Here is a 24,125-nt window from a genome sequence, read left to right on the forward strand (position 1 = left end):
GGCGCGGGGTGGCGGCGGCGGAGCGGGCCGGGCGGGCCCCGCCTGGGCTCGCGGGCCCGCGGCAGTGCACGGTGGGAACAGCGGCGGCGAGGACACCTGGCGGCTTCTGATTGGGCGCCGGGGCGGTTGGACATGTCCGGCGGCTAGACGGACATGTCCGGCTGCGGGTAGGGATGGATCTAGGGTTTGGACTGCGCGGAAAAATCAGGGAGGGGCACATATATATAGGTGGAAGGAGCTAGGAGTGTCCAAATGAGGAGCGGTTTTCGGCCATGCGATCGTGATCGAATGACCGAGAGCATGGAGGGGAGTTTGCTGGGTTTTGGGCCACTTTGGAGGGGTGTTGGGCTGCAAAGAGAAATGGGGGTTTCGGGCTACGCGGTTAACCGTTGGAGTATCAAACGACCTCCAAATGGCACGAAACTTGACAGGCGGTCTACCGGGGCTATACCAAGGCCGTTTGGCAAGACTCGGTCCATACCGAGAGCGTTTAACACCCGCTCACAACGAGAGACAAAAGGGGAACGCCGGAGGGCATAGGAGTGCCGGATTGCAAAACGGACAACGGGGAAAATGCTCGGATGCATGAGACGAACACGCATGCAAAATGAAATGCAGATGATGACATGGAAAAATGCAACACGCAAGCAAATGACATGGCAACACCGATGAATAACTGGCAGACACCTAGCGCATCGAATCCGGGGCGTTACAACCAACTAGCAGGAGAGGGTTACCACCCTCATCGGCGGCTGCCCCGAGGCTAAGGGTAACCGTACATCCGGTGTGCCGTTGTCCTGGCTCTCGGAGCACCGGAAGACATGCCCTGAAGACGCCGATGAGACGAATGTGGAGTGGTACGCGAGGGCCTACTTGTGGTACCTTCTCATAGAGGTCGTGTTTCCAGGCGCATTCGGGAACTCTGCCAACAGGTCCTATCTATTCTTCCTAGCCGACTGGGATGCTGGGTATAGTTGGGGGACCGCGTCTCTCACCTACCTATACCGTTTGGTAAGAGATTATCTAATTGCCTACCTACGGAAGTATGTCCATGACATTTTGTTATATCTGATTCTCATTTGATTTTTTGCAGCTTGACGACGCAACGCAGAGGTCAGGAGACAAGTCCAATATGGGTGGCTTTGTCTGGGCCTTCTCCATTTGGATGTGGGAGCGGCTGCCGGTGGGGCGTCCTGAGAAGCTGCCAAGACGCCCATGGGGTGCCTATAGCGAAGATGGCGACGAGGCTCGACACCCCACCGTAGCTTACGAGTGGGACGTTGTCAAACTCTACACGGGCCTAAACAAGACTTCATACAAGACCTACACCAACGAGTTGGATGCTTTGACGCATTGGTAGGTATATGAACTCGCTAAACACATTTCTCTTTGATTCCACTTTTGACCGAGAGTGGGAACTTACCACCGTATATTTAATAGGTAACCTGGTGGCCGTATCATGACCGAGAGTGGGACTTTGATCTTAACGTGATGTGCGATGAGGACCGTGGTCTCTGGCGGTGCATCGTGCCCATGATCTATGTGTATGCCGTCGAGTGGCACTTGCCACACCACGTGGACATGCAGTTTGGGATTTTTCAACATACCCCACCGGGCCAGCCCACCGATACCGGCGGCCACGCGCTCCACTTGTGAGTGCCCGCGCTTTTTCTTCGTGCCCATGAATTCGTTGCGTTCGACTTTGTTATGATGTTTCTTGTTGCTAATGCCTTGCAGGATAAGCCGGCAGAAGAATCAGTCGATCACAGACTGGGGAGAGCATCATAAAACTCATGTGATGGAGTGGAACCGACAGAGGTACAAGAAAGACGGGGAGAGGAGGGTGACTGACTAGGATGCTTACGTGGAGCGACACATGAAGTGGTACGATGATGGCCAGAAGCACCGTCTTCGTCTCAGGCCTCGGTGGACGGCGAAAGACATCGCGGAGGTGGAGAGGATGACCCCGAGGAAGAGGCCTACTAGACCAGCATCAGAGACCTGCACAGTGGATTTAGGGAGTTTGCACCCCTCATCAACAGAGTGGTAAGTTTGAACCGAGAGGTTCTATTTAAATTATTGTATTCGTCATCGTGACTGACTTATGCCGTTGCAGTCTGGTGAGTTGAACAAATGCATCTTTGAAGCCTTAGATGCACTAGGTGATACCCCTGGGAGCGTACAATCTGAGGGCAAAATGAGGGGGGCGATGAAGGTATAATTTCAGCCTCCTCGGAACAAATGCATCTTCTTCACTTGCAGCCATAAACTTGATAGTTATTATGCCCTTGTTTCATTGTGAGTGCAGAAGTTCATGAAGCATTCTCGCAAGTTGGTAGGGCTGCTTGGGTGTGCTGGTGCTGGGTCGGTTGAAGTTCATCAGTCTGTAGCCACATAGGGTCGCGTCACCTCATCGAGCCATGCTCCCTCGTCGTCTAGGTTGGTTGAGGAGGAGGATGAGGAGGAGGATGAGGAGGAGGAGTAGGATACACATGAAGAAAGGGACGAGGAGGATGAGAGCAACAGGGAGGAGGATATGGACCTCCAACAACTCAATCATCTCAAGAACCTCAGCTGCCGAAGAGGAATCCGAAGAAGAAGGATTTGCTGAGTACGGACCCTTTCCAGAGACCGGTTCCTCGACAGTCCAAGAAGAACACTGAAGAGACTCGTTCAAAGAGGAACGAGGACCATGCCTCCAAGAGCAAGAGGGGAAGGATGACTTAAATTCTGCTATTCGATACTTGGTTGTAGTTGAAAAGTCTAGTGGTTGTGAAACTATGTGTTTGCTATTTGAACTATGTGTTTGCTATTTGTGAAACTCCGTTTGCTATGTGGGACTAAGTTTGCTATTTGAACTAAGTTTATGTGGAACTCCGTATGACATGTGTATGTGATGCCCAAGTTTAATTATTTGAGATCTGTTATTTTGACTCTATATCATTGTTGTTTTTTACTCTATATCATAGTTTGAGATCTGTTGTTTTTGAAAATAAGAAGGCAAGACCCTACCGCCAACGACCCTGGTGGTAGGATCAGCCAGCCTACTGCCAGCCTCTATGGCGGTAGGTTGACCCTACCGCCAGGGCCCTCGATTTTCTCGTTACAAAAGGTTTTCGCCTCGAAAACCCTTGCACACCCTACCGCCAGGGGGCTGGTGGTAGGGTTATACATCCTACCACCAGGTTCCCTGGCGGTAAGGTGCTAATCCATGTCAGCACGCGGAGATGGTGGTCGTCCCCCTCCGTTGCACCCTACCGCCAGGGGCCCTGGCGGCAGGCTGTATAACCCTACCACCAGCCCCTCTGGCGGTAGCGAAAGGGTCAAATCCTGAAAAAAATTTGAACTGGGGTCAGATCCTGAATTTGTATCCAAAAAGGGTCAAAATACGAAATTTTGCCTGGTTTGGGTGTGGTGGCAGTCGGAGAATGTACTATGTTCTGGGGTGGTAGCTACTCCCTCTTATCTAAAACTAGATGGCACGTGTTGTTGCGCCCGTCCATTCTTAATTTTAGTTTTTTAGGAACTTGAAGTAATATATATATATATACTTGTTTCAATCATTGATGTATTGGGCTTCTTTGTAGGTTGTTCTTGTCTCCACTTGATTTTTCAACACAATGATATGTAATCGTGACTCCCAAAAGAAAATGTAGTCGGGGGGAGGAGCCGGTCGATCTACAATAATACTATGTAATTATAGAGAGGAATCCAGTTGATTTGCAAGAAAGTAGTGTATTCCTGGAAATTCAATTTGACTCTTGAGAGCATATGCTCCTGCACACCAATTGTTTTCGGCAAATGTCAAAAAAAAACGATAGTCATTGTCACACTCAAATGCTACCAACAAATTTTTAGGGGGAAGCTTAAGCATTTTGATCCATGCACAAAAAAAACAAGTTGACTACCAAATGTTACACTTAATTTTGTTTTTCACCAACGAAGTAGTGCTATCTCGTTTCGCATGAAAATTGTCAAGCACGCTTATTACACTAACAAGAACATGTACACAAGAAGACATCATTTTCAGTTTTATTTACTATTTATTTTGAATTTACTATTCATCTAAGAGCACATGCAGACGTGTTGGTTCGGGTCGTGATATCAAGTGTATGGGATTTAAATTAGGATGGCTGATGGAGACATGTTTTGTAATTGATCATCTACTGTTTTGGCTCCCAAAATAACTCTATACCAAAATGTCGCAGAAATTTGCAATACAAAGTTTGAGAGTGATAGATACATCATGATAAACAGGTTGCGGGTAAAGCAGCCATGAGAGCAATATAAAATATTCTGCATACATATCTTTACATCTAGGAACAATGCAAACTCACAAAGTATGTAGACTGAAAAACAGGAAAAAGAATTATGTACTGCTTGATTAGTGTAACATCACTCACGGCCAGTTAGGACAATATAGGTTGTTAAAACTACGTCTCAAGTGTCCAGTATATGCAGTTCTTTCTGCAGAAAGATACTGACATATAAAGTAACTTACACAGATTATAAACAAAAGTAAGACATAGTGCTGGTGTTACCATATTTAAATTTGAGGTTTTCGGAATTATTAAGAGAGAAATGTTTAGGTACAATAGTACAAGAAATAAAATTCATACAAATGATGTTAACGTCATGTCTTATACTCGCATTTCTTTGATTCCTCTTACCTGGTGTTCTGCAGTGGTTTGGTCCAGCAGAAAAGAGTGAATGGGGTCGGTGTGTGGTGAACAAAAGGGTTCATCAAGCCAGTTATCTCAACTCGGGAAGAAGGGTACTTGAGTTGGATCTTTAGTTGGCCCGTCATATCAATTTATGTACAAATCTTGTTTCAGGGTCAGATCATTCAAAAGTTGTCAGGCTGGGCAAGCTTTGGAAACAAAAAGTTGCTCGTGTTCTTTCTGCTCAACTTTATAAAAATAAAGAATCAGCTATAAACCTATCGCCAACATACATTGTACACTTAACAAGCAATTCAATCATACTGAAAATAATTCCAATACCCTCGAAGGATAAAGTTGTAGATAGAGTGCAACCTTACTTAACTGGAATGCAAGAAGCTGATTAATTACGCTACATTCTGAATGTAACCAAAAAAGACTAAACTGCAGACTCTTTTCCTGGTCGATGTTGTGAAGAAAGACCTCTTGGGAACTGAAGTGGCTCTCTGTAAATGAAGATAAGAAAAAAATCTCAGTTCTTCATGGATGAAAGATGATAAAAAATTCTCTCCCTCTACAAAGCAGGTCACTGGATGGTTGGATCTACAAAAAAGCACAAAGAAAGAACAAGAGGAATTTGGGAAAGCACTAATTTTATATGGGTTTTTTTGATAGATTTCTTGCCAACAAAAACAATCTCATTTGTGTAATAAGCATCTAGCTAGAGCTTTAAGGTGGATCATTCCTAATCGTAGTTGGTTCACACTCTAGATGCATGGCACTTCCACTTAGATGCCGAAGCAGTGGTGTGCAAGCATAAAAGCACCAACCATGCAGGTGCCAGTATTGGTAATCTTTACGAGAAGCAGGTGAAATATGTTATAAGGTTATTCTTTTCCACAAGAATCGAGCGCTACCTCGATTAAGGTTTCTCCCTAAATCACATTTGATTTAGTAATAGGAGCCGAAACCTCTTCAACCAATTTGAGCGAAATCTTATATCTAAACAACTAACCAAACAAAACAAAACAAAAAGTCATCAATGGATCTAGGCACAGACTTATGGTCAAAAGCAGTTGATTTAGCGACACGGACCGAGACATCTCCATAGGAGGAATGAAACGAAATCCTCAATAACCAATCCACATACTTAAGATTTACGGTGGCGTCATACCTTGACGGGAGAAAAGAAAAAGGACGTCCACAGTGTAAACTATGTCTCTAGCTGCCTCCAATGGTTGTGGACGGTCGTTTTCATGGTGCTCAGACTGCTAGCACCTAAAGCCGAGTTGAGGCCGAGAGACAGTAGGTGAAGCCACATCCCCCATCTTCATGTCTTATCCAGTGAAACTATAACATACCTCCACAATCAGACACACATTGGAAGCACCAAACATTCAACAATCCTTTCTCTTTGCAAGAACTGGACAGACATTAGATATGCCATTTTATCAGATACGGACAAACTAAGAGTGTGTACAACAATATTATGCTTGCATGTAAGGATCTACCGTCCAAAATAACCTGATGCATATATATAGCAAAAATAATAGTGGACAGTAGTATGTCATGAATATTTACAAATAGATAAAAACGGAAAGTAAGCAATCATATGAACACACTGACTCTGGAATAAAATACGATATTCGACTAAACAAACCTTTGAACAGCCATTGGGATCCTCAATTTTAGAATTCAGGAACAAGAATAACCGCAGAAACACTGTAGGATCTTAAAGTATGTCTAGAGAGGGGGTGATTAGACTACTTGACCATATAAAAACTTAACTTTTTCCCAATTTTAGTCTTTGGCAGATTTTAGCAAACTTGGCACAAGTCAAGCAATCTTAACACAATTCAAGCAAGCATGCAAAGAGTATATGAGCAGCGGAAAATAAAGCATGCAACTTGCAAGAATGTAAAGGGAAGGGTTTGGAGATTCCAAACGCAATTTGGAGACACAGTGATTTTTGAGCCATGGTTTTGATAGGTGGTGCTATCGTACATCCACGTTGATGGAGACTTCAACCCATGAAGGGTAACGGCTGCGCGAGTCCATGGAGGGCTCCACCCAAGAAGGGTCCATGAAGAAGCAACCTTGTCTATCCCACCATGGTCGTCACCCACGAGGGACTTGCCTCACTAGCGGTAGATCTTCACGAAGTAGGCGATCTCCTTGCCCTTACAAACTCCTTGGTTCAACTCCACAATCTTGTCGGAGGCTCCCAAGTTACACCTAGCCAATCTAGGAGACACCACTCTTCAAGAAGTAACAAATGGTGTGTTGATGATGAACTCCTTGCTCTTGTGCCTCAAATGATAGCCTCCCCAACACTCAACTCTCTCTCACAAGATTTGGATTTGGTGGAAATAAGATTTGAGTGGAAAGCAACTTGGGGAAGGCTAGAGATCAAGATTCATATGGTAGGAATGGAATATCTTGGTCTCAACACATGAGTAGGTGGTTCTCTCTCAGAAATGGTAAGTTGGAAGTGTAGGTTTGTTCTGATGGCTCTCTCCACGAATGAAGAGGAGGTGGAGGGGTATATATAGCCGCCACACAAAATCTAACCATTACACACAATTTACCAATCTCGGTGGGTCTGAATCAACAAACTCGGTCAGACCGATTTAGTAAACCTAGTGACCGTTAGGGTTTTTAGTGGGACCGACATGCAACTCGGTAGGACCGATATGGTTAGGGTTAGGGCATAACGTAATCTCGGTGAGACCGATTACACAAACTCGATGAGACCGACTTTGGTAATAAGCTAACCAGAGAGTTTGTCAGGTAAACTCGGTGGGACTGGTTCGCTCTTTTCGGTGGGACCGAAATGTTACGAAAAGGAAACACAGAGTTTACATTGCAATCTCGGTGGGACCGATCGCTCATCTCGGTGAGACCGAAACGTTACGAAGGGAAACAGAGAGATTACAATCCCATCTCGGTGAGACCGAGATCCCTATCGGTGAGACCAATTTGCCTAGGGTTTGTGGCAGTGGCTATGACATCTGAACTCGGTGGCGCCGGATAGAAAGAATCGGTAGGGCCGAGTTTGACTTTGGGTTTAGGTCATATGTGGATGTGGGAAAGTAGTTGAGGGTTTTGGAGCATATCACTAAGCACTATGAAGCAAGAAACTCATTAAGCAACACCTCATCCCTCCTTGATAGTATTGGCTTTTCCTATAGACTCAATATGATCTTGGATCACTAAAATATAAAATGTAGAGTCTTGAGCTTGAAGCTTGAGCCAATCCTTTTATCCTTAGCATTTTGAGGGATCCACTTTTCTCATCCATGCCATGCCATTCATTGAGCTTTCCTGAAATATTTGTCTTGGAATAGTATTAGCTCAATGAGCTATATGTTGTTAGGAATTACCAAAACCACCTAGGGATAGTTGCACTTTCAATCTCCCCCTTTTTGATAATTGATGACAACATATAAATCAAAGCTTCAACAAATGATAATAAGATTGAAAAACATCATCGCTTTGAGAAGTATGTGAAATGTGAGAGCTCCCCCTAAATTTGTGCATAGTTTAAGATTTGCTTTGGACTGCAAATGCACATTGAGTTAGGTTCATGAGGTACTCTCCCATGTCACATACATCTTGGTGGAGCGCTCAAAATAATAACATTCAAAATACATGCACTCATCACCAAGCAAAGTGAATGATCATATAGAGATAAAAAGAATAATGTCATCCAACAAGCATTAATGTAGCATATGACCAAAACACATGATCATCATTGTATCACACATGCAATAAAGTATCTCAAGCAAGCAAAAGCAAATAAAGTTCAACCACAAAGACAAGAGAGAACAAAAGCAAACTCTCTCTCTCTCTCGAAGCCTATGATCTATACATTTTTCTCCCCCTTTGGCAACAAGTTACCAAAAAGTTCCTAGAAAATGCATAGTACTATGTCGTCACTCAGGCTTGGTATTGATGTGGTGGTGTAGATATGACTCCAAGGATGAAGGCATCAGTTGATGAAGTTGGAGCTGGTGGAGTAGATGCTGGAGCTAGTGGCACTGAAGCTGTAGCAGGTGCAGATGATGTTGCTCTTGTGTCTGTCACAGGCACAACAGCTGATCTCTAAGCTCTAGGCACTCTAGCAAATGCCTCAGTGGTTGTCTTCCCCTTCCTCTCCTGCATGTCATCTTGGAGTTGCTCCACAATAGACTGGATCTCAGCTACTTTCACATCCAAGTCATAGAACTTCTGCTCCATGATCCTCTCCAGGCTCTCCTAGTTTTGAGTTAGGGTGGCCAACCCTTTCTCAATCCTTAGAGTGGATGCTATCAAGTAACCAAGCTGGTCTTGTTTGCTCTTCAGGAAGTACTCAGATGCCTCATCAATTGTTGGCATCTTGGCAGCCTTCTCAGTCTTTCCCTTCTCCTTCTTCTCTTGTGCTTGCACTGAAGATGGTTCATTTTCATCCATAACCACTTGGTTGTCCTCAAAGTCTGGATAGATAGGCATGTGATCCTTGTCCAACAAGAAAGTGCCAGTTCCCATCTTGGAGTTAATCAGCTCCTGGATCTGTGGGGCATACCCACAACTTCTCTTCTGGTCTGCAGCTGTCCTCTTAATAGTTTCAAGAATGAGGCTCATGACCTTGAACTTTTGAGGCACATCAAACAAGTGTAGTAGATTAATAGCATGGCCTCTGATCATGTTATGATCACCTGACTTGGGCAAGAGTGTGTGCCTGAGGATCCTGTTGATGGTTGGCAGTCCTGACAGAAGAAAATGTACAGATCCAAACTTGTGAGTCTCAAGTGCTTTATCTGGGATCTCCTTGTACATATGTGCCATAGAGTTGTGATCCATTTTCTTCTTGGCATAGACATCCAAGTCATCTTCTTTCTCCTTTGGTGCATTGATCAGATTTGCCCATTCTTCTATAGTAGACTGGTACCTTGTACCTTCAGACATCCAAACTATTCTGCCATCAGGATAGAAATGTGTTGTGGAGTAGAATTGCATTATGAGCTCATCATTCCACTTTGTGAGCTTCTGCCCAACAAATTCATCCACTCCACAACCCTTGAAGCTGTCAAACACTCCTGGGTAGTGTTCGTCATTCTCCTTGATGTATTTCCAATCGACCCATCTCATATCACAGACTATTGGTTTCTTGTCCAGCAGCACAGTCTCATAGGAGTCCTGCTGTTCCTTTGTATGGAACCTGTAGTCCACAGCAGTTCTCCTCCTAACTGCATAAGGATCAGTCAACCTCCACCGTCTGAGTCCTGCATCCTTTCTCAACTTCATGTTCTCAGCAACAGGATGAACATCATTATGATCTGGAATCTTAGGTTTCAACTTTCTCAAAACAGGCTCTTCATCTTCTTCTTCTTCAGCAACAACTTCAGGCACTGGGGCCTTGTTCTTTTCAGCAGCTAGGATGTTCCTGGTATTCCTCTTGGGTGCAGTCTTGGGATTGGAAGCAGCCTTAGGTGCTTCTTTGGGCTTTGATGAAGCAGCCCCTGACCTTATGGCATCACCCATGAGCTTCTGAGCTTTGGGAGCCGGAGCAGCAGCCTCTTCTTCTTCCTCTTCCATCATGGAAGGCTTCCCAACAACTCTGGCCATGGTCTTCTTGACCCTTTCCTTCCTCTTCTTTTCAGCCACTACTGGCTCCTTGGGTTCTGATCTCTCAGTTTCCTGAGTTGATGCTCTGACTTTCAGCATAGGAGTCCTCTTGGCAGGGACTTTCCTGTTCAGACCTGGCTTGGTGGTTGCAGCAGTGCCATACTCCTTCTTGAGCACTTTCCTGGAGGTGGCTCCATCCTCTTCTGCCACATAGTCTTCATCCTCAGAGTCTGATGTTTTCTTCTTTCTGGCCCTGGTGGCAGCTTTGGGTAAGTTGCTTGGGGTGCTCCTGCTGCCATCATCTGAGGAACTAGAGGGACTAGTGCCCTCAATCATAGGAATCTGCTCCTCTTCCCTGTTCTGGCTGTCACTTTGATCAGACATGCTGCAAACACTGACTGCTGACCCTATGAATAGATGTAGATGAGATAAAGAGGATAAGCATCACAAAAATACAGAGGTTTTTGCAAAAGATTGAGTTAAAAACGTAGTTTTAGTTTTCCACAGAAAGCATTTTGGATCAACCGATTTGTGAACTCGGTGATATCAAAGCAGCTTTAGGAACCTAAACTAGTGAACTCAGTCAGACCGAGTCATAGTTCGGTGGCACCGAGACTGCTAGGGTTTCACAAAGTTTTGAACTCGATCACACCAATTTGCAATTCTCGGTCAGACCGAGAATCACAAGTGCAATGGCCTTGGCCAAATCGGTGGAACCGATTTCTACAACTCGGTGGGTCCGAGATGGTTTTGGCGGAAACCTAACCCTAAATTTTCAAATCAAACCTAATCTACGGATTGTTTGACTAGATGAGATAGTTTCAATCGTGGCAAGATTCATGACGAACACAATGTGCTAGGAATCAGATGGGGATAACACAGTGATCAAGTCCATACCCTAGCTCGACGATGGACTCGCTACGGCGGCAACGACGGTGGAGATTCCCGTTGATGGCGGCAGAGACCAGCGGTGGGAGGCGGCTGGCCATGAGGAGAACAATCCGGAGACCCTTGAGGCAGAGCGGGCTGAGCGCGGGTGAAAACTGTTTGGAGAAATTTCCAAATTTTTTGCCCTTGGGTATATATAGCCCAACCCTGTCGGTGTGACCGAGTGGAACAACTCAGTGGTGCCGAGATGCATTACTGTAAGCAGTTACTGCAACTCGGTGAGACCGAAATGTTCAAAACGGTTGCACCGAGATTGAAAACCTAGATCGACTTAGTGATCTTGGTATGACCGAAATGGAAGAATCGGTCGGACCGAGACGCACAAAGAAGTTTTGGAAGTTTAAGTCTATGACGAATCAAGGAATCTGAGTGCGCCTCACACAGAGTGGTTCGAATCTGACTTGATCAAATTTTGTGATGTAGCATGAATAGAGTTTGAGACAAGAAAAGCATAGATAGCTAGAGAAGGTTCTTAGGCATTCTTGTCCATCCACTTGGCCAAAAGAAAAATAAGCCAAACAAGCAAAACTACAAGTGGATGTCCTTGAATGAGTAAAATATGCAACCAATATGCTCACACAATAAAATGACAAATGAAATATGTGGCAAAGCATGCACAACCAATTCTAGCATCTATCAAGCAATTGGCGATGACTAGGTCATCTATATATGAGTATATTGACTCAGGAGTCAAATGAGAACATTTGATCATAGGTCATACTCATCATTTAAGCTCAAGTGGGGTTACCACTTTTAGATAATGCATTGATGTGTTCACACCATTAGAGTTGCTTTAGCTCAATTCTTAGAGTAAAGCTCCCCCTAGATGTGAGATCCCCCCTTAGAGGGATGAACTAACCTTGGGTTTTGTCGATGATGACTTCATGAAGGTGTTGAAGATGTGGATGCTCAATGTTGATGTAGATCATTTGGAGCAATCCTTTGGAGTGAGTTGTACTTTCAATACCTACACGGGTTAGTCCCATAAGGAACAAACAAGGATATCCATAGACATAGAGTGATGCACACACAAGATGATGTCTATGAAAGCATTAGGTTACCTTTTCCCTTGTCTTACCAACAAGAGGGTTTATGACTCCTTGAACTAGTGCAAGATGTGGAAGTTGATTGCACTTGTCCTTGCCAAAATGATATGAGTGAAGAATGTTGGCGGAGTCACCCTCAAGAACTCTCTAGTTCTTCTTCTTCGGGATCCACACCATGTTGATGGGAATCCTTGGAGTTGTAGTTGTACTTGATGAAGTAGAGCTTGACGTAGTCTTGGGAATCCACTTGACCAAGGCCTTGGGAGCTTCTTCAAATGCATCAATCTCCTCTTAAAGCTCATCCTTGCCTTTTTGCTTGTGGTCTTGTGGTGGAAGATCATCTTGAGCTTGTGTCCCTTTGAAGGAAGTAGGATCATACTTCTCTTGTTGAGGAACAAACTTCGTCTTGGGGTATTGATCTTCTTCCCACTCAACTCCATTGGCATTGAACTTTCGTTCAAAACCAACACCTTGGCTCTTCCGGTGCCTTCCTTGCTTGCGTACAATTTCTTCGAATTGCTTACTTCCGGCAAGGCTCTTGTAAACACCTTTCTCTATGATTCCCTTCAATAAGCTATTTTCTTGCTCAAGTGTAACTTGGCTAAGACAATCATTAGTGGAATCAAGAGAACTACTAGAAGCAACAACATTGGATTTAACATGATAGTTGTTACTACTAGAGGAAGAATCCTTCTTGTTTTTGTTACTAGACTTGACTTGAGGCATGTAAGTAGATAAGAGTAAACGCTTGGCAATGTAAGAAGAACTTTTCTTGCGAAGATCATCATTGATTGCCTTTAAGAACTCATGCTCTTGCTCAAGATTGAGCTTTTCAAAGCGTAACTTCTCATGAGTCCTTAAAAGTTCTCGATGATCCCCTAAGATAGTTTCATGAGATAACTTAAGAGTGTTTAGTTCTTTAGTTAGGAGCTCAATCTTCTCCTTATCATCGTCATTCGTTTTATCTTGATTAGCATGATTAATTGACGTTTCGTCATAGTATTCATCACTAGAGTTGTCAATAAGTAAATCATCATCACCTAGCAAGTCATCTTCATCACTATTGAAATCAACATACTCGGGGTGTGTTACCTTTGGGCCTTTAGCCATGAAGCATCTTCCAAGTCCTTCATTTGGTGAATCAAATATATCGTGGGAGTTGGTTGACACAGGTGCTAGACCAGCAACACCTTCATCATGAGTATGTTCGGAGTCAGAGTGATAGCTTCTCTCGGAGTGATGTTCAGAGTCGGAACCGGATACCCATTCACCAACATGAGCTTGATGTCTTCGTTTTGTGTAGCTCCTTGATGACTTGTCCTTCCTTTCCGAATCCTTGCTTCTCCGGGATGTTCTTCGTTCATAACGATCATCTCTACTCCTTCTCTCTCTTGCGGTAATTCTTCTCTTTTACTTCTCCTCTTAGGTGAATCTTCTCTTCTTTTGTAGGGAGTCGTACACTCATTGGAATAGTGTCTAAGTCTTCCACAGTTGTAGCAGTTTTGCTCTTGACTGGAAGATCTTTTGTCATCGTAGGACCTTGACTTGGAACTTCTTTCCTTGCTTCTACTCTTGTAGAATTTGTTGAAGTTCTTCACCATTAGGCTTAATTCTTCATTGAAGGTTTGTTTCTCACTTGATGATGTGGGAGCTTCACATGAGGCTTTGTAAGCACCACTTGACTTGTTGTGCAGCTCCTCCTTATCCTTAAGTGACATCTCATGAGCAACAATTCTTCCGATGACCTCCGTTGGCTTGAGATTCTTGTAGTTGGGCATCATTTGGATCAATGTGAATATGGTATCATATTTTCCATCCAAGGCTCATAGGATCTTTTTGATGATGAATTTGTCGGTCATCTCTTCACTTCCTAAGCCGGCAATCTCATTTGTGATGAGAGCAAGCCTAGAGTACATTTCAGTGACGCCTTCAACATCCTTCATCTTGAACTTGTCAAGTTGACTTTGAAGCACATCCAATTTGGATTCCTTGACGGAGTCGGTACCTTCGTGCTTATCAATCAAAGTGTCCCAAATTTCCTTTGCATTCTCAAGACGGCTGATTTTGTTGAATTCTTCGGGGCACAATCCGTTGAAGAGGATATCACAAGCTTGAGCGTCGTATTGCAGCATCTTCAACTCTTCCGAGCTAGCTTCACGGTTTGGTTCTCTCCCATCAAAGAATTCACCTTGCAAGCCAATACACACAATAGCCCAAATGGTGGGGTTATGTCCGAGAATATGCATTTTCATCTTATGCTTCCAACTAGCAAAATTAGTACCATAAAAGTAAGGACCTCTACGGTGGTAGTTTCCCTCGCTAGACGCCATACTCTCCTAGGTTGTGAAACCAAGGCTATGACCACCAAAAGCTATGGAAATCAAAGCAAATGGAGACCAAAGCTCTGATACCACTTTTAGGATCTTGAAGTGTGTCTAGACGGGGGGGTGATTAGACTACTTGACCAAATAAAAACTTAACCTTTTCCCAATTTTAGTCTTTGGCAGATTTTAGCAAACTTAGCACAAGTCAAGCAATCTTAACACAATTCAAGCAAGCATGCAAAGAGTATATGAGCAGCGGAAAATGAAGCATGCAACTTGCAAGAATGTAAAGGGAAGGGTTTGGAGATTTCAAATGCAATTTGGAGACACAGTGATTTTTGAGCCGTGGTTCCAATAGGTAGTGCTATCGTACATCCACGTTGATGGAGACTTCAACCCATGAAGGGTAACGGCTACGTGAGTCCATGGTGGGCTCCACCCAAGAAGGGTCCACGAAGAAGCAACCTTGTCTATCCCACCATGGTCGTCGCCCATGAAGGACTTGCCTCACTAGCGGTAGATCTTCACGAAGTAGGCGATCTCCTTGCCCTTACAAACTCCTTGGTTCAACTCCACAATCTTGTCGGTGACTCCCAAGTGACACCTAGCTAATCTAGGAGACACCACTCTCCAAGAAGTAACAAATGGTGTGTTGATGATGAACTCCTTGCTCTTGTGCTTCAAATGATAGTCTCGCAACACTCAACTCTCTCTCACAAGATTTGGATTTGGTGGAAAGAAGATTTGAGTCGAAAGCAACTTGGGGAAGGCTAGAGATCAAGATTCATATGGTAGGAATGAAATATCTTGGTCTCAACACATGAGTAGGTGGTTCTCTCTCAGAAATGGTAAGTTGGAAGTGTAGATTTGTTCTGATGGCTCTCTCCACGAATGAAGAGGAGGTGGAGGGGTATATATAGCCTCCACACAAAATCTAACCGTTACACACAATTTACCAATCTCGGTGGGACCGAATCAACAAACTCGGTCAGACCGATTTAGTAAACCTAGTGACTGTTAGGGTTTTCGGTGGGACCGACATGCAACTCGGTAGGACCGATATGGTTAGGGTTAGGGCATAACGTAATCTCGGTGAGACCGATTACACAAACTCGGTGAGACTGACTTTGGTAATAAGCTAACCAGAGAGTTGGTCAGGTAAACTTGGTGGGACCGGTTCGCTCTTTTCGGTGGGACCGAAATGTTAGAAAAGGAAACAAAGAGTTTACATTGCAATCTCGGTGGGACCGATCGCTCATCTCGGTGAGACCGAAACATTATGAAGGGAAACAGAGAGATTACACTCCCATCTCGGTGAGACCGAGATCCCTATCGGTGAGACCGATTTGCATATGGTTTGTGGCAGTGGCTATGACATCTGAACTCGGTGGCGCCGGATAGAAAGAATCAGTAGGGCCGAGTTTGACTTTGGGTTTAGGTCATATGTGGATGTGGGAAAGTAGTTGAGGGTTTTGGAGCATATCACTAAGCACTATGAAGCAAGAAACTCATTAAGCAACACCTCATCCCTCCTTGATAGTATTGGCTTTTCCTATAGACTCAATGTGATCTTGGATCACTAAAATATAAAATGTAGAGTCTTGAGCTTGAAGCTTGAGCCAATCCTTTTATCCTTAGCATTTTGAGGGATCCACTTTTCTCATCCATGCCATGCCATTCATTGAGCTTTCCTGAAATATTTGTCTTGGAATAGTATTTGCTCAATGAGCTATATGTTGTTAGGAATTACCAAAACCACCTAGGGATAGTTGCACTTTCAAACACCCTACAGAAATTTGTTGAACCAATAAGCCAGAAGCAATCCCAAACACTTGGGCGACAACAACTACAACAAATTAAAATTGGAAATCAGCATCAGCAGGAGCTTGATTAGAGTACATATATTGAGTGCCAAGACTGCCAAGGGATTGTATTGGGATATGAAAAGGGAGAAGAATCTGGGTGACCAGATAGAGCATATGTAGGTAACTGACCTCCACCATCCATCTTGAGGCGCACCCCCACTCCATTAATGCATTAATGTTCTGTAGAAACAGCTTCTTGCGCACTACATCCGCATCAATCTCTGTCTATGCATGATTTGAAACTGAAGCGTAATTGTGTGTTTGAAGTCTGAACAGAGCAGCTTCCAAAAGATGAGGTGCCATTACCTGTTTTCTACCTCCCCGGCAGATCTCCCGACGGCTGGATCGACCGGTTCAGATTCCCTCGCATGGGGCTGGATCCACTCGCGCCTTGGTTGGATCCCACTGCAGGCCGCCTCTGTGTGTGTGTGTCTCAGAGGGTCATTCGCGATTTTGGGCTGAGCATGGAGGCCCAATCAACCACAGGGTTCCAACAAAGCCACGAGATGATACCTGATCAACAAAGCCTTGTCTGTGATGGCGTTGTGTTGGTGTGTTGTGTGTTCCGTTGTTACCTGATACTCTGTGCTTGGTGGTTGCTTTATTTATAAAGCGGGGCGAAATCCTTTTTCGGTAAAGCCACGAGATGATCGAATGTTTCTCTTTGCACCAAACATTCAACACAGCCCCCATCTCTTTTAGCTGCCCTTACGGATTGTAGCCCATTTCAAGGTAAACACAGCATCAAGAGATGATCGAATGATTAGGATTGTCTAGGAGACTAAATCAAATGGTCAGGAATGCTCAATTCGTGAGAGGGGAGGGATTAGGTACGGTTTTTCTGTTCTTAACTAGATCATGATTGGCGCGCGTTGCCGCGCCCGTCAATTTCAGCGATGGAACAATAGATAAATTGCAAAAAGCAAACATATACATGGATGTTTGCAGCCAAGAAAATAAATTCTCATGATGGATATTTATTTGGCAAGTCAGAACATATTAATGTATCCTGCTAAAAAATAAAAATAAATCATGGATGAAGATATTTTTTTGTTTGTCATGGATGAGTTTTACATTTATTAGTAATGGGAGAATCTTAAATCTGGTCACTTCTTAATAAGTTTTTGAATGATTGGGCTAGTTGTTAGTCTTTTATCACAGTTGGCCTTGATTTCAAAATAGGCGCATGTGCTTCACGTGGAGAGAGGCACAAATAATCATGAAGCATCAAATTTTACAGGATAAGTTGCATATCGTCATCTGAAAAGACCAAGATACGGAATATGACAGTTTAGAAACATGGATGTGTGAGAGTTTGTCCATGCCAAACCCGTCTATCCAGATTCCAGAAGCAAACATAGAAATATTTGAGAAAATTTGGCCGATGGAAACATGGCTTCACATAGGTAGTCGGGCTAATTTATGTAAAGTTAAAACTAATGCACTCACATAATTGTTTCATTTCACATTATCTTTGTATACGAGAATAAAAAAATGACATATCTCTTTTTTCTTGCCAAGTGTCGACTATGCCCTAGATATATGACCTCAAGCCTCTCGACAATGTGCTTTATTAAGTTGTCCATCTTCCCATATGCAAGCTCCACACTCTGCAGCTCGAGCGGTATAAGGAGAGCCACACATCTAGTTCATTTTGATTCACAACAACATATATGAATCAAGTTAAAACATAGAATGCAGCTAATCAAAGAAAAATAGTTATAGCTAGTGCAAGGGATTAATTTCTTAACACAAAATCTAAACATCAATTCTTTCTTATGAATTCAATAATAAAGTTGTGCCTATATGCATCAATGGAGAAAGTAAATGCTAGAAAAAAGTAATAGGCTTCATGCACATACAACAGTAGCATTGTCTTCCTCTTCTATGGACAAAGAGAATTAGATCCCGATGGAATTATAATCTCTACTAATCAGGCATAACCCTAGTCTAGCAAAACTACCCTTGTAAGGATCCCAATTCGAACAACAGTTGCCAAAATGAAAGTACGCAACCAAACTATTACAAACCACAATATCAGTTACAGAGATAATGGTAAAAGTAGAAGCGGTCATGAAAAGTATTGACAATATGTTCAAGGGTATAAATAATGTCTGGTAGTCGCATTCTTTATTAACGATGCATGTTATAAGATTTATAAAATTTTAAATAATCTAAAATTCCCAAGATATAAGTCTGTAAGTGCGTTGATACCCATCTTTTGCTAGATCCAATACTGACACCCCAACCTATTTTAGAATGAAAAACAATTGTGCATGGATGGCAGATGACATAAATCAAACAAATAATCAATGGGCCATCTTGGCAGATCTAACCGTAAACCCTAAATCCTTGCATCATGGATTCACAAGAACCGGCTCAGTTTAGGGTTGTCAGGTGGTCTCAACATTCCTCCGCCCTGGTTCTCGAGCGAGGTAGGATCCGGCTGCAGTGCCCCCTTCTGGTTCCGGCATCAGCGGTGTAGCGCCGCGACCGGTCTGAGAGAGAAGCTCCTCCATGTTGCATCTTGAGGGTGTGAGAAGGATGATGGTGGTGGCTGGGCGAAGATGAGGTGTCGCTCCATGGATGGGGCTTTCGGCGGTGGCTACGCAATTGCCAGGTCGCGCGAGACAAGATGACAGGGTGAGGGAGGCGAATGGAGGCTGTTACACGTACGGGAGGCTGTTACAAGCCCCCTGTAGGCCTAATTGAATCCCAGACGGCTGAAAAAGCCACCAGAGCAGCGGCCCAAGAAGGTTGAAGCTTGTTAAGATCGACAAAAACCTGGGCGTGCGATTAAGAGCCAATCTAATGGCCAAGAATGCCCAAAAGGTCAATCCAGCGGATGCAAACACTAAGGACCTGGGAGGGCAGGAAAAGTGCTCAGTTTTAATATCTCTAAATGTTATTTGCTATAGTGGTTCCATTCTGTACTCCTCACACACGAAAAAAGTAAAGTCCACCGAGCGCATGGTTATTCTTGTGCATTGCATCAAGCACATGATATGCACATGGCTAAGGAAATCAAAGCCTGAATGGTTTAAACAAAACAAGCGACAAGAATAGTTGACCAGGAACATAGGCTGCTGCCCTTGCCATTCTTTCCATCATCGAAACTCCCTCTCTCCCTTACCTGTCGCTCGTCAGCACATGGAACACCGCTAAAATCTTCTCCATAAAAGATGTTTTGTGTTAGACTTTATTCCTGCAGAACAAAAATCAAATCAACAATCTATTGATTTGTTTAAATAGGTACCATGGAATAAAGGGGGGATCGAACCTTAAAACTGAACCCATGGACATACTGATCACCGTGATACATAACCGATTACAGAGATCTCACCGTGGACACACTGGAACCTCGCCGTGGTCACCCTGAGAACGGATCCTTCCCGCTGTCTCGACGCCGGCGCCTCTGAACCGCATGGAGGAGCTCCTTGCATCATGGATTCACAAGAACCAGCTCGGTTTAGAGTTGTCAGGTGGTCTCAACATACCTCCGCCCTGGTTCTCGAGCGAGGTAGGATCCGTCTGCAGTGCCCCCTTCTGGTTCCGGCATCAGCGGTGCAGCACCGCGGCCGGTCTGAGAGAGAAGCTCCTCCATGTTGCATCTTGAGGGTGTGAGAAGGATGATGGTGGCGGCTGGGCGAAGACGAGGCGTCGTTCCATGGATGGGGCTTTCGGCAGTGGCTACGCAATTGCCAGGTCGCGATAGACAAGAGGACAGGGTGAGGGGGGCAAATGGAGGTTGTTACACGTACGGGAGGCTGTTACAGGCCCCCGGTAGGCCTAATTGAATCCCAGACGTCCGAAAAAACCACCAGAGCAGCGGCCCAAGAAGGTTGAAGCTTGTTAAGATCGTCAGAAACCTGGACGTGCGATTAAGAGCCAATCTAATGGCCAAGAATGCCCAAAAGGTCAATCCAACAGATGCAAACGCTAAGGACCTGGGAGAGCAGGAAAAGTGCTCAGTTTTAATATCTCTAAATAAGTGTGGCAGTTTTGATTTAAGGTTATCTTTACTAAACTGATAAGAGATTACAATCTGGTTGAATGGTTCTAGTCAGAATTTTAGGAATTACATCAAAGCATGTAAAAGAAGAAATGCTAAGAGCTTCATTAGGGCAACGGTGCGCCGCCCAGTTTGCTTCACGATGAATCCAAAGAAGCCTCAAACCCTAGAAAGACTCGGACATCTGCTTGATTTTCTTATCATATGTGCATCATTGAGTCGGAGGGCACCCGAGTCATGCCACGGGTAGACTAGAGTAGAGCAATTCATCTGCACAATGACCCGTTGGTCTCTCATTCTCATAGTTGCATCAATAATGGATCATCGATGCCCTTATGCTGACTCGTATCTGCCTCAATAAAGGTACAAAGGTGGTCCATAAAGACATAGATGTAACAACATGAGACCGACGCTCCAATTGCCTTTCATGTTTCCGTGATAGCCGCATTAATTATTTGTTTGTTGCATTCATCATCTGCATTGCATCGGAACTTCGTTCCCGTCTTTTTTCAAAAGTTGCATCCGTTCGTAGTTGCAGGTTCTCCCCGTTGCCTTGCATTGACTATCTCGAGACCAACCAAACTTGCACGCGCCCGTGGCATGCGTTTCGATACCAACCACATTTGTTCACATTATATTGACATTTAAAAAAATCATGAACATATTTTTTGCAACCCGTGAAACCTTTTTAAAATGCCACGTACATGTTTTTGAATGGTAGCAAACCTCTTTATAAACTTATGCAAACATTTGTTACATTGTATAAACTTGTTTTGAAATACCATGAACATTTAAAAAAATGTCATGACAGTTTTATGGATGGTAAAAACTATTTTCTAGTAACTTTTTTTTGCATTCTATAATCATTTTTATAAAATATCACGATCAGTTTTTAAATTCTGATCATTTTTTAAAATGTCACAATTTTTTGGGATGGTATGAAATATTTTTTTAACTAAGCAAACGTAGGTGGTACATTGTTCAACTTTTTTGTACCATGATTGTTTTTTTAACATGTGAATAATTTCTAAATGTGAGGAACAAATTTATGAATGATACAAAACATTTTAAAGTACAAACAAATGTTTTACACCGTGTTAAGTATTTTATAATGCACGTTGTACATTTTAAAAATTCAAATAAATTAATTTTCAAAGTATATGTAATTAGAATATTTTTAAAATATATTTAACAAATTAATGTTCATGCTTATGTGTGCATATGTGATTATGGGCTGGCCCATTTAGGATGAGGGGATACGCCATCTCGCTATAAGCGAGTGGCCATCCTATGTGGCGCCTTTAGCGCCAGATCTTCTCTGCGGCGCTCATGCAAAGGCTTACCGGGCTTGGCCCAACAAAAGGTGGTCGCTCGGGGCGCTATTCACTCAGGATCCTAATGGGCATACCTACTGGCAATTATGCTCAAGATGGGATTCCGAGAGAGATGGGTAAGCATTGTCATGAGTTTGGTGACTACTGTAATAGCAAGAAGCTTGAGGAGTATTAACCGCATGAGAAATCAGACAAGGGGACCCAATATCCCTATACTTGTTTTTGTTAGCGGCAGAGGGCTTGTTGTGCCTCCTAAAATCAAGGTGAGTCATCCAGTTTGAGTGGTTTCAAGAGGTACAATCAGTGCCACTAGTAAATCATCTTTTATTCGTTGATGATGGTGTTTTTCAAAGCAACTAGTGTGGGTGCTAATGAGGTGAACATGTTCTGGATACATATTGTCAGGCAACAAGACAACATATAAATTATAATAAATCATCAATCTTCTTCAGCAAAGGGGTCCCAGGGAATACCCGCAATGAGATCAAGACCATACTGCAAGTGCCAAATGAGACGTTTAACAAAAATTATTTGCGGATGCCATCCGACACTAGAAGCTCTAAGAACGGAGAGTTCAAATATCTTAAAGATCGCCTATGGAGTAAGATACATGGATGGATAGCGAACATCATGTCCACAGTAGGGAAGGAAGTCCTAGTGAAAGCAACTGCACATGCAGTGCCTGTTTAGTCTATGTCCTGTTTTAAACTACCATGAGGCTTATTTGAACTTGCTGATCAGAAAATTCTGGTGGGGAAGTAAAGAAGGCAAGCACAAACCATACTAGGTTTCTAGAAAACAATGACGCAACCGAAAGGCATGACGGACTTGGTTTCAAGGATCTTGAGCTATTCAATACGACTATGTTGGCCAGACAGGCTTGACGCTTGTTACAATCACTAGAGTCACTTTGTGCTTAACTTCTAAAAATCATATATTATCCAAACAGTACTATTTTGAGTGCAACTCTTGGCGGTCACCTAAGTCAGGTGTGAAGGGCATTGATAGAGGGTCGTGATACTCTGAGATTGGGCCTGATTAAGCGCATTTGTAATGGTGTAACCACACGAATATGAGATGAGAACTAGTTACCTAGGGTAGAGATGATGAGACCCTACAGGTGTATCACCCAAGGCCCCCCCTGTTTTAGTCTCGGAACTAATTGACGCTACTTCAACATCATGGAACAAGCATAGGGTGGAAGAAGTGTTCATGCAAATGGATGTCCCTGTCATACTCGGGATACCCTTGTGTATAAGGAATATCTTTGATTTTTGGAGCTGGAGCTATGAAAACAATGGAAAATTTTCGGTAAAATCGGCTTACAGGATGTTAGTGTCAACAACACAGCGGAGGGAGACGTGGTTGGAGAACATGGATGGCCCCTCTAGCTCGGTTGCTGATGAGAGTGCATGGAAAAACTTTTGGAAAACTCGAGTTTCGGGAAAGGTCCGTATGTTCTTGGCATTTATCAAAACACTCAATTCCTACAAACGATGTAAGGGCCCAAAGGCACATGCTAGACTCAAGTTCTTGCGCAATGTGCGGGTCTCCAGACTCTTGGAGGCATTCGTTACTGGAGTGCACTAGGTCACGGTGCACCTGGGCACTTGTTGACAATGATCTGTCCCAAACTCTTATTGCCACAACTGAACCAAATGCCAAGCAGTGGATTTTTACACTAATGGAGTTCTATCACATGATATGTTTGTGAAGCTTTCGGTCACTCTATGGGCGATTTGAGTGTGAGATGCAAGGCTCTCAATGAAGGTAGATGCGATTCCTTCATCCCGGCTGATTTGAGGGATATATTTCAAAGCCCACAAACAATACATTCCTTGATAGACAGATTCATTGATGAGCTAGATGCGATTAATGAAAACCATCAAAATGAAAGGCATGGGTCAATGGACATGACCCATCACATGTGTCCAAAGGCTCCACCACCGGGTTTTGCAAAAATACACGTGGACGCCGGCGTTGGAAGGGGAAGGGGAGGAGCAGTAGCAGCAGTTTGCAGGGATAGTACCGGCGCATACTTGGGCAGTTTTGTACTCGTAATAGCGGGAGTTGATGATCCATCAACACTATAGGTGATTGCGTGCCGGGAGGCAATTGCACTAGCAGAAGATCTCCACGTACAACATTTTGTCATCGCATGAGACACAAAGAAAGTAAGTGAAGATATCTACAAGGGCAATCGAGGCAACTATGGAGCTACCATTAGTGAGATTAGACTTCAAGCAGTTTTATTTCAATGTAATTTTCATTTTCGCAGGTCGTGCTTCCAATTGAGATGCACACAGTTTAGCCAAGTCCTCTCTCTCT

The 24,125-nt window shown here is 43.7% G+C and overlaps 1 protein-coding gene across 1 annotated transcript in view; it reads left to right on the forward strand.

Moving 5' to 3' along the window:
- Nucleotides 1-1,876: 1,876 nt before the first annotated feature.
- The window catches only part of LOC119350408, a 35,718-nt gene continuing 13,469 nt past the window's right edge, over nucleotides 1,877-24,125 (forward strand). The window contains exon 1 of the mRNA XM_037618255.1: nucleotides 1,877-2,046. Coding sequence (XP_037474152.1) covers nucleotides 1,877-2,046 — 170 coding nt within the window. The remainder of the gene's footprint in view (nucleotides 2,047-24,125) is intronic.

Source organism: Triticum dicoccoides, chromosome 1B (genome assembly GCF_002162155.2).
Source record: "Triticum dicoccoides isolate Atlit2015 ecotype Zavitan chromosome 1B, WEW_v2.0, whole genome shotgun sequence".
NCBI lineage: Eukaryota > Viridiplantae > Streptophyta > Magnoliopsida > Poales > Poaceae > Triticum > Triticum dicoccoides.